Genomic DNA, 12106 nt, shown 5'->3' on the forward strand with positions numbered 1-12106 from the left:
GATAGGTTTCTTTAAGAGTGAGAGTGAGAGTGAGAGTGAGAGAGAGAGAGAGAGAGAGAGAGAAGCCCCTGGTAAACACATCCATTTTCAGCTCATAGTGAGGTAATGCTGCCAAAGCTACCACAGTCTACACACACACACACACACACACAAACACAAACACGTGCAAAAATACACACAAAGTTCTGCAAGCGGTTCTCGAGTTTGGCAGAACATCCGAGTCCCACCCGACCCAGGCCCCTTAAACAAATGTACAAACAGACACACACACAACGACACACACACACACACACACACACACACACACACACACACACACACACACACACACACACACACACACACACACACACACACACACACACACACACACACACACACACACACACACACACACACACGGAGTCGAGGTCAGCATGTGGAACTCAAAATCAAAACAATAACAACCTCGTCAGATGCTGGAGGCTCATGTGACCGAAGCCACTGGCTCCCCATTGTTTACAGGGAGGGACGGGAGAGAAGGGGAGGGGGAGGGAGGTGACAAGTCTGAAAAACAGGAGATGGTCTGAACGACCTCCCCAAATGGGGGGTTGAGGGGGCCAACTGTACCAGCTGTCTTCTGAATTCCTGTGTACACCCACACACACACATACACCCCCCCACACACACACACACACACACTTTATCAACCCGCAAAGCTAAAAAAGGTCCACTGCTGACTGTTTACAACCTTAAGAGCTGTTCTGTACAGCGACAAGGGACGACCTGAAGATAAACAGAAAAGTGAAAAACGAACCTTTACCATCAGGGGTTTTGTGTGTGTGTGTGTGTGTGTGTGTGTGTGTGTGTGTGTGTGTGTGTGTGTGTGTGTGTGTGTGTGTGTGTGTGTGTGTGTGTGTGTGTGTGCGTGTGTGTGTGTGTGTGTGTGTAGTAACCATGCCACAGCTTGCAGGTGAAGCTAGTGAGACTAATGACAAATGTCTTTGAAGAACAAAGGATGGCAGAGAAAGAGAGAAACAAAGACAAAGTGAGTGTGTGTAAAAGAGAGCGATCATAACACAGAAAAGAGACGCAACAATTGAAGCTTTATCTCGTTTGAAAAGGTTGGGTGGTGTGAGGCAAGATTATGATTGGGTACGTTTATGAAGCAGCTGGGGCTCCGCCATTTACATTTTGAAGATTTTAGGACAACAAATGGAGGTTTTATGCATCTCAATGCTTTTAAATGTCATGGTGATTTCTGGGAAAGTCACGAGAGCCAAAGCAATAATAATGTTAAACAGAAATGCAAAGTTGAGAATGTCCAACGGGCAACTGGACAAACACATCACAGGATTGTTTTACAGACGAGAGAAGCGTGTAGTTCACAAACTGTTAAGCCGCATGCTTCAATATAAGTAAAGTCAACTCATTCAGCACACATTCGAGGAAAAATTAAGAGGGGAAATAGCTGCCATCTCTGTTTCTTTTACTGTATGTTTATGTGGCCAAGCGCTGGAAACCCAACAGATGACGGATTACCTTTTAAAATGTTATTTTTGGAAAGTGCCTGGACTCTTATTTACAGTTCTGGTCTGCTGCCTACTCGCAGCTTTAGATCTTACTGGAGACACCAAAGACCACAGAGCCCCCTTATTGGATTATGGAGTAAAAAGATATGCTACTGTTGTCCTAATCGGGTACAATTTATGTAGATCGGCCCCAGCAGATGGCTGTTAGATGTCAGACTAACAAATGGCTAACTTTCAATTAACTTTATCGCTCCCTCCCCACAACATAAGGCCTTTTTTGTTGAGGAAGACATCTGTTGGATAGTTTTCACTAAATGTCCGGCATATTTAACTGTGCAGTGGATTCAAACAGAATTCGGAGGATGCCAACTGTTGAGATGCTGCATGTCAAATAGCTTTCTCTTGGCCTAGAAGTTATTAAAGTATTTAAAAAATGATTCTAGTCATAAAAACAAAAAAACCTCCAATGCATGTGGCACCATCATAACTTTAAGTTTGCATTTCATCCCGCTTGTGGGAAAACGATCCGCTTTCTCGGAGGTAATATGACATGCCACCGTGCTGAAAAACATAATAGCCTCTCCCGCGGTGTACATATCTTTTTCCCATCTGTTAGTCCAGAAGGTGGATTCATACAACATCTGGGAATTAACAGTAGTGCAGCCATCGTGCCTTTGATTCATTACTGGAGTTATAGGAAAACATATGAAGGCAAAGCTTTAGCTGGCAAATATGTTACATTACTGTAAGTGTTCTGTGGTTATGACTGTTAAATGTACAGGGGTATGCTTTAATAGATTACCTGTAAATCTTTTAAAGCATCACTCGGATCATGACAACAATTTACTCGGGCGGTTTGAGGATTCAGGGTCAACCCTCTGGCAGGATGCCATTATATACTGGACTTACACCGCTAATTAGCAGGTAATTGGAATCCTTTCATTATCAATGACTCGTCTGTCATTACACTTGACTGGAACGAAGGTTTTCAAATCATTGCTTGGTGGGAAGAGTTTCTTGGGAAAGCAGAGACACCTGTGTTCTGACCTGACCACGCTCATACAGGCAGCACGGTGGCTAATATGGCAGCGCTGACATAACTCGTGTGAAATCACTACATCCATGACACACGTGTGTTAATACATTTAAGTTAGAATAAATAAACATGCAGAAAGTAATCGGATAAACAGATTGAATGAAGCACACTGACCAAGCCACACTAAACTATTTGACAGTCAGAGAGCTTCACAGCATTTTTCCATGTTTCGTTCCAAGTCCTTTAGACAGACTCTCGTGTGGGGGGCCCTTTGGGAGGAATCACACTGTTCCCTTTTAAAATGTATGTCTGCATGAGACTATGATAAATTACTGAAGCACACAAAATTGTTAATTTTCAAATCACTTTTTTGAAAAAGATTCAGTGTCTTAAATTGATCAAAAGTACATCGAAGTGGCACAACATTACAAATATATGGCGAGCAACTCATGGGAGGAAGTGATATGTTCTGTTCTTTGATGCTCTTTGAATTTAATTTGCACTTCTCTCCTTGGATTATGACGTGGAATAATTAATGTTCTCATACAAACAGTCTCAAACAAAGAAAGGAGGTCTTCTGAAAAGTTGCAAGTTCGGGTGGTCACAAATGTACTGAAACCCACACAGACGCCATGGCACAGATGTCACATGAAGGCACCTCCGCCGTACCTCCGCCCGCCGCGCCCACCCTGCTAAACTGCGATAAAATTGATGAGCGACACTCAAATTAAAACGGGGCTACATTATGACACCCTCATGCCGTGCTCTTAATTAGTACATCTCCATTTTAATTAATAAAGCCTGTCAGGCTGACAGATATCAATAATTCAAAACAGACAGGTCAATGGAGCTTCAAAATTGATGGCGTAATTAGAAATAATGTTGGGAGGAGGTACTTCTGTTGGGCCGGGTTAGTTTTTAATACGTTACACTTGAGGAGCATGTCGTCCCCCTCGTCGTGTCACAATGTCTTTGCCTTTGTCTTGAATTCCCTAAATTGTGTGGGGGGGGGGGGGGGGTTTACTAAGAAAAAGCACAAAATATAAAACTCTTAAAAGCAAATTATAAACAAGAACTAAATTCTCAGTTGTTTTGCAATTAGGTAGAAATCAATACAACAAAACTGCTGCAATACTTGTCTCGGATAAAAGGAAATAGCTAATTTGACACTGTTTTATGGAAAAACACGTTAATTGACCTCCATTTAATAGAAACATGAAACACAAGTGATCAATAAAGATCACTAGATTCAAACAATAATCTATATGCAGTTCTGTCAGCACATAAACAATATGGTCCTGCTCGAACATTCACTTGCTATATATTGACGGGGCTTTTATTGTCTGTGCCTATAATAACAAGCAAATTACGAATATTTCAGAATTGCTCAAATTTTTTTAATAATTATTATTCTGTTTGCAAGGGCCATTTCTCAGGCGTTGTACTTCTCAGTTCAACACACTAACTGCTTGATAATAGGAAGAACATTACAAATGTGATTCTCAAAAGGGCCTTAACACATTTCCTCATCATTTTTGGAGCTGACTTTAGTAAAGTATCTGCTGGTTAAACTGCCCAGTTCAGATAAAGTTCTCACTTTATACTTTAGAGAATGGAAGATCAGTTCACTAATTCAACCTCCTCATTGGTGCTTCTGTTTGGACATGAAGTGTTTGGACATCAGCTCCTAAATACCGTAGATGACCATAATGCACGTCAGTCGATAGAATCAATTAGAGCTTTTTTTTGTTTTCCTGTAGCACTCTGTGCCATGAGTCCATTAAAGCCAGGGACTATGGATTAGTCTGAAGCAACGGAGGGCCCACAGAGCCCACAGTCACATAAACATTGGCTTTGAGGCCTTGCACTATGCATTATAGAAAGCAGGCAGGGAATTACTGAACACAAAACTACCAAACAGACACAACTACATTGATGTGGGACAAATTAGCATAATAGTGACATTTTCTGTGAGGCTTTAGATTGATTCATCGGTTGATTCATGCCATCGCTGATGTCAGGCCAACACATTTTGAAAAAAAATCCCTTGACAGCAATAAAGAAAGTTCGAACTCCTTAGAAGCAAGCTATATTTATTTACGACATCAATAACTGCACATAGATATGTGCCGATGGCTTCAAAATGACACATGATGAGACAATTCTACTGCTAGCATCACAGTATTAGTATTAATAGTGTATCGGCATACATTTTCTAGGATGCCAAAAACGTTATTTAGATAAACTGCAGACTTTTGTGGATTTCATTTAAAGCGCATGCAGTAAACAATGCCAAAATGGTACAATCTTTCTATCCTCAATAACGGATGTTGTAATTAGCCTGCCAGATGTACAGCAGTGAGCAAAGCATCTCTGAAGTCTTTTGCTGTTAAAGTGAATGTAAATCCTGGATTGAGATCACAACAACACACGCATTGCCTACACGTGCACGCCGCGGTCCAGTGCTTTGCCAGAAGTTTGCGGTGCATTGAGGCCGACCGTCTGCTAATCCAGGGGTAAGCATTCCCCCACTCACACTCACCGATATTCAGCACGCTTAATTAAAGAGCCAATTTGCATATAAATGTTAACTCGTAATTCCACTCATGCGGCATCACAGGTGGTCGTTTTCTCAGGAGTTAGAACTTGTCGAGCGAGCCGGCGCAGACCAACTCGATGCCGCTCACACTAGTGTGACGCGGGTATTGACAAAGAGTGAGGGATCCTGTCTTTGATTAGTCCGTGTGCAATAAATCTGAAACTGAGTTAACAGCGCGGTGGGGGGGGGGGGGGTTCATGTATATGAGATTAGAGGTTCGGTGCAATCAAATGAGGAGGTTTTCAAGACTTGAACAAAGCAAACTCCAGTGAATCCTGTTAAATGGAGAAATCCAAGTAGAAAAAGAAAAATCCAATAAAAACTGATATGATGCCTAAATAATTCACTTAGGCCACTGTGTAAAGAGCCTCAAGAAAGATGTGTCAACCCAGAAAATCGCAATGACAAGCTACAAGGTGCTTTTGTCTTATCTGTTTTTTTCTCATTTTGTCCCATTATTCTGAGTTATATTATACTGAAACATAAGATGGAAAGAGGGAGTTAAGAGAATGGCTCTGATATTACAACAGTGCACACGCTGTGTAACCCTGACTGAAATGAGATCATATCACTCTAATTCTAGCATGTTGGCACCTGACACTCCTAGAATTGATTTTAAGATTTTGCTGATCCCTTTTAAAAACACAAATGCACCTGGTACCAAGATATGATCACAGACATTTTAAGCCCACAAGAGCCTGGCTCAGGACGCCTGGTCGCTCCCTACTGGCTTTTCTTAAGCCAAGATTAAAAACAACATCAGGCTTTTCCATTTGGGCTCCTAGACAACAAAACAACCTGTTGTGACGAGCTCATTGGCTAAATATGCACATTAATATGAATCTCTTCTTAAACTTAAGATCCATCTTTACTGTTCTAGTTCATAGCTTTTAAAACTGTAATTATTTAGTAAAAAAATATATTTCTGGTCAATATTCAAGTTTTTCTGACTATAACAAAGACAACAAACAGTGTGTTTGAAAGACCCATTAACACACACACCACACACACACACACACACACACACACACACACACACACACACACACACACACACACACACACACACACACACACACACACACACACACACACACACATATACACACAGCAACCACTTGTGTTTCAAATTGTTTTAAAAACATTTGTTTGCCAGTTTTCTTTTAATGTATCAACATTAATTACTGATAAAGTTGTCATTATGACAAATCCCATAATGTGTGGAATTCTGGGAGCCATTATTGTGGCTCAACAACAAGAACCCTCTATTACACATGATGAGGAAAGTCCTCTTTATGTTTATACAAGCACATGTCTGTTTGGTATTTTTAGCTGTGTGTAGTTAGGCCAATCTGATATTTGACCAAACACATGTGATTTGGTCAAGTAAATTGTGGCAGGAAAAACTTTAATCAGATAATAGTACATTGAGTCTGGGAGAGTGAGACAGCGAATGAGGGGGAGAAAAGAAAAGAGAAAGAGAGAGAGAGAGAGAGAGATCATGAGAGCCGTCTTTTCAGATGTTAATCGCATGGTTTCTGAACTCCACTGGCATCTAAACAAGGAAGCTGTTTTCTTTGGCAAACGCTGAGCATCTCTCTCACTCTTTCCCTCACTCTCTCTCTCTCACTCTCTAGTACTCACACTGCTCTCATGCACACGCCCCATCCTTCCCTCCTTTCTCTCATTTTGAAACTCCCTACTTTGCCACAAACACAAACACATTGTGCAAAAGGAATATTATCACTAAAAGTGTTAATGTCCCCTTAAAAAGGAAGAAACAACCACAAAGACAAACAAAACAACGAGTAAAGTTAAAAAAAAAAAAGACCAACGATAATTTGAGAGTCCCTTTGGGCCTATTTTTGCTGAGGATGGGGAGTCTTTGGGCTCGTTCCATGTCTGAGTTGGCTGATCCGCCAGGCTCCGAGTGTGGAACACATGGTTGGCTCAGCACACAGAACCTGGTGATCAGCAAATACACTGATCAACAATAAAAAAAATTAACAATAACAAACTGTTTCGTTTTGGCATCAAACTGGGTTTTGAAGTCAACCCCAACAGATTTGGTTTAAAGCTACGTGGGATGGTCATCTGTTACCGTGAATCAGATTAATGTGGTTATTGTGTCGGACTTTCTTTTTTTTTTTAAAGGAGAAGAAATTACAACATCATAGAGTACCAGCAAGGGGTCCAGCTATTTTCGGAAACGTGAGTAACCCTGCTCCATGCTAGAAAGGGAAGCTGACTGCTGGTGGTCTGAGGAGAAGCTTTGAGCCCTCAGATCTGTTGTTTTGGGGTTTTGCAATAATGAGCACAGCACTCTCTTGATTTCCCCCCTTAACTAAGGTTTTACTTCACTTCCCCTGCTAGCAATTAGTCCCCAGAATGCTATTTGTCAAAAGCCAAGCCATTCGTTTCCTCTGGTATGCCCGCCAGCTTTTGTTACAATTGACTGTTTCCTGCATGAAGAAGAAGAAGGCGCAGCAGCTGGCTTAAACCAAAAACTGACAATGAGCATGTTTGAAAAGCAAGAATCAAACAATAAATATGACGTAAACAAATCAGAAATCTGCCACAGCAATTATTTCCTGCCTCTTTATCTCAAGACACAGCACATTTAAAAAAAAACATTTCATGACGAAAAACCAATTCTTTGGACATTTGGGAGTTGGGGCAATGCAGAAAATAGGTCAATCATGAAGTGACACCCATTGATTTTTTGGAGAAATATCCGACAAAATTGCGGGTGAAGTAAATGTACAAATACGAAGAAGGAGGCTGCTCGATAAAGTAATGAGAGCTGGACCGACTGACAGAACCATATAATGTCCCTGAGGTCTAACATCTATACGGCACATTGTAATTTTTTCCCCTGTACTTTCCCAATGATTGCAGACGAGGCATGAAGGTACTTCAGTGACTCCCAGTGAGGTAGGAGAACCTATTGTATCTGGGTTGCAAGGGGACCTGGAGAGCCATCAAACAGCCAGACATTTTCGTGGTAAATCACCAGCAGAGAGGGAACTTTTCAGAGTGCAATTAACAACCTCAAGGTCAGACTTCTCTGGAGAGTTAGCTTTGGAAAAAAAAAAAAAAAAAAAAAAAAATCCTCAGGCATTCTGTCTCTTCCTCTCTCTCGTTCCTCTATTGCTGTTCTCCACACACACACGCACACACACACACACACACACACACACACACACACACACACACACACACACACACACACACACACACACACACACACACACACACACACACACACACACACACACACACACACAATCTCATTTAGCCTCCTCTCAGCACTCACAGATTTCTCTCACTCTTTTACCTTGTTACTCCCTCGTCCCCTTATGCCCCCCCCTCCTTTGTCTCCATTACGGATAAACGTTTTATTTTGCGGTCGGGCCAGCGACACCCTTTCTTCCCCGGTGCCAGAGCGGCGATGAGAATCGGTCGCAGGTGTGCAGAGGATGAGAGCCATGGATCTTAATCTCAAGGCAGTGATGATGCCGTGCGTCTTAGAGGTCAGGGATGTCTGAGACGGGAGCTTGGGGGTCACGCCTGCTCTCAAAATGTGGCAATAATAAAGAACTTTTTTCATGTTCTTGATTGTGTGAGCACATTTTACAAATTGGACTGAAATGGATTTTTTTTTTTTTTTTTTAAAGTCCTGTTTTGCAGTTGGTGAATTCACACTTGACAAGCACAATAGATTGCTGGGTTTTGAGTACCAGGCTTTGAAGTGTTACACACAAAATAATATGATTTCAAGTCTGGGATGTTGTAGAAATCTGTCTTTTCATTAAGACTTCAAAAAGCCTATGACACTTTAAAAAGGGATGAACTGGCTGAACTTTAACTGTGAGGATGTTTCAAAGCATGAAAGGAGAGCGTAGTGGGATTCCTAATTTCTACAGAATCCTGAAGAAACTAGATTATTGATTATTATTATACTTATAAACTCTTTAAAAAAAAAAAACAGGTATATACAGGTTGTACCAGATGCTTAATGCTTTTTTGAGTGTTCCAAGGGCTTCCTCTCTTCCGGCAGCTTTTACATACCTGCTTTTCTTCTTTTTCTTACCGGGCAGCATATGATTAAATTCCTCAGGTAGAGAAAACATAAAGAAAAAGCTCAGATTTTGTCTGCAGAGCGCACTATTGAAAAATAAAACTCAAAATTCGCTGACAGCATCCAATGTTTACAAAGCTTCTGGATATTTTTCTCATCATGATGATATTTTAATGTAAAAAGAAAATCAAACCTTCGTCTCTGGTTGTTTCTACTTATGTGGGGCGTTTGGAAATTCTCACACTGATGTTGCTTTACAGACGCCTGGACAGGCAAAATTAAAACATAACACACTTTGGGACATTTCTGTAGGAATTCTGGGGAGAGAGATGACTTGGGTGTGTAATTGAAATGTTGTGTGTTTGTGTGTGCAGACACTAACACTAATGTGAAGCTTCTTTAATGTTATGCTGTCTCTTAACGATTGAATCAGGAATATTGTATCTAGTTTTTTTCATGTGGTCATTAAAATGATCGTGCGTCTCTATGCAAGGAGCTAATTAGGATGGGACTGTTGTTAAACTTATGTCTAATCCATGTGATGGATTCAGTTTAAAAGGAGATTCCTCCTCTTAATGGGCGACAAGAGAAAACCAAATCAATGATTCAAAAGCAAATAACTATTAAATTTACAGCGGGGCTCAGGGTGCTGTGATGAAGCTGCTCAGATGGAAGACTTTTACTGTATTTTTCAGCAAGCCGCCATCGATTGGACTCCTCCAGCAGCACGAGGGTAAGTAATGGGGAGTGATTTTTCAATAACAGCACGTTGCTTTACAAGGTATCAGTGTTTCACATTTAATAGTGAAAGTGATGTTTCTTTATTAGATGGCTCTTCACTGCCATGGACTGCTGCCTATTAATGTTTAATTGCCCTATTGTGGTCCAGCTTCAGGGGGAGATAATGCTGACCATTTAAAAACCATATTTGTTTGTGTGTGTGTGTGTGTGTGTGTGTGTGTGTGTGTGTGTGTGTGTGTGTGTGTGTGTGTGTGTGTGTGTGTGTGTGTGTGTGTGTGTGTGTGTGTGTGTGTGTGTCGATGTAAAGAGAGTCATTGAATGTGTGACAGAACAGCTCATGCATCATAACACAATAACTGTTTTAGTTTGTATTGGGCTCTGTGTTACATGAAAGCTTCTCACACACAAGTTTCAAGCGTATTTCTTCTTATGTCTATTCTGGCTACAAAGCTACAGAATGTAACTGGCCTTGCTACGGAGTATGAAAGAGGGTAACAATGCAATTTTTCTGTGTTAGTTGACTTTCATGGCCTTGACGAGTCGGTCTTGCACCACTTTTACTATTTGGGAAACCCACCAGAGGCATATCATTGAAATAACCGTGACCATAATTGCTTTGGCAAGTTAAAGCAAAAGCACGGGATTCTTCCAAAAATGACATTTTGCACACAACCCTTCAATATTCAGGACAGGAATGAAATCTTAGACTAACTCGATTTTGGAAGAAGACAAACCACACATTCATTCAAAAATACAGAAACGACTTATGTGAAGTGAAACATGTATGGCGGCATATGATAAAATATATATATATGCAATGGAATAAAAGTAGACCCTGTCAAAATGCATTGCATTCAGCAGTCTGATCAAATGGCCTCGAGTACCACATGAAAAAAATGGGATGTCATCCCATATTAACTATGTTCTATTTATGAGATGACATTTCTATGTCATAAACCTTCAATGAACTTTGCATTTGGGAACTCAAGCCAAACTTCCTCAAAGACAGGAATCAGACACGCACACACACACACACACACACACACACACACACACACACACACACAGACACAGACACAGACACAGACACAGACACACAGACAGACACAGGCTGTCCTACCTGGCATGAGGGACGTCGATGCTGGAGGAGACCACTTTGCGTTTCTGCTCTAGCAGGGACACTGATCGGGTGTCGTGGTCCCGGCCGACACGCTTGCCATCAGAAAAGCGCTGCTCCTCCAACGCCTCTGGGCTGAGGGAGCCGCCCTCCACCTTATGGCACTCCGGAGCTCCGTTACTGGAGCTCTGCTGGAGAGGGACGCAAAGAAGATTGGGTCAGTGCTTAGGTGGAGAACCATGTAGGCGAGTTAGTAACGATGGTGATGTAGGAATACATCATGAGAATCGTTGATGTTGTGCAGAGAACCGAAACAAGTCTTCTTTTGAAAAGGCCCAGGGTGATGAACGCCATACTTTTCTGCGGCAGGTTAAAAAAAAAATGACTGCATGTTCAAATTACCTACTGAATTTCATAGAAATATTTTTTAACTTGAAAAAAAAACAAAAACCTGTATATAGTTTTTTTTAACACAGCAGCATATACAGAGTTGGGGTCTGGGCTCTGTTTGTCGAAAGATTTTCATGTTTTTTTTTTTCAAATGAAGGAGTACGTGATCCAACATGGTTATAGATTTTTTTCCAGCCTCTTGGGCTTAAAACAGCCTTTTCAAAACAGATTAGATAAACTCAAACATGCACAATGGTCAGTTATAAATCAAGGCTGTATTTTAAGTTCCTGGAGAAGTTTTGGAGATATGAGGTTTTCAGTCCGAAAACCACAAGTTACTGTTGACAACTCTAGTGAAAGACTCTCTTCTTATGGACAAAAATAAATGGAACTCTACACAAAACTACTGTATGCATCGGACCTGCAAGACCTTTCTTGATGGAGCCGCATTTATTTGTAAGCTGAAATCTTTAGAAACTGATCAAATAAAATGATTCATATTAATTATCATGTGCCACATGTGTTTCTACCTTATCAGAGGAATCATCTGTGCATAACTTAAAGGTACCCTGTGGAGTTTGTTTCGACCAGTAACTCTATGAAGCAATGTTTTTACAAAAGGGTCTCCGTT

The 12106-nt window shown here is 41.1% G+C and overlaps 1 protein-coding gene across 1 annotated transcript in view; it reads right to left on the reverse strand.

Moving 5' to 3' along the window:
- The window catches only part of znf704 (zinc finger protein 704), a 44967-nt gene that overhangs the window by 26767 nt on the left and 6094 nt on the right, over positions 1–12106 (reverse strand). The window contains exon 2 of the mRNA XM_054606452.1: positions 11089–11276. Coding sequence (XP_054462427.1) covers positions 11089–11276 — 188 coding nt within the window. The remainder of the gene's footprint in view (positions 1–11088; positions 11277–12106) is intronic.

Source organism: Anoplopoma fimbria, chromosome 10, assembly GCF_027596085.1.
Source record: "Anoplopoma fimbria isolate UVic2021 breed Golden Eagle Sablefish chromosome 10, Afim_UVic_2022, whole genome shotgun sequence".
NCBI lineage: Eukaryota > Metazoa > Chordata > Actinopteri > Perciformes > Anoplopomatidae > Anoplopoma > Anoplopoma fimbria.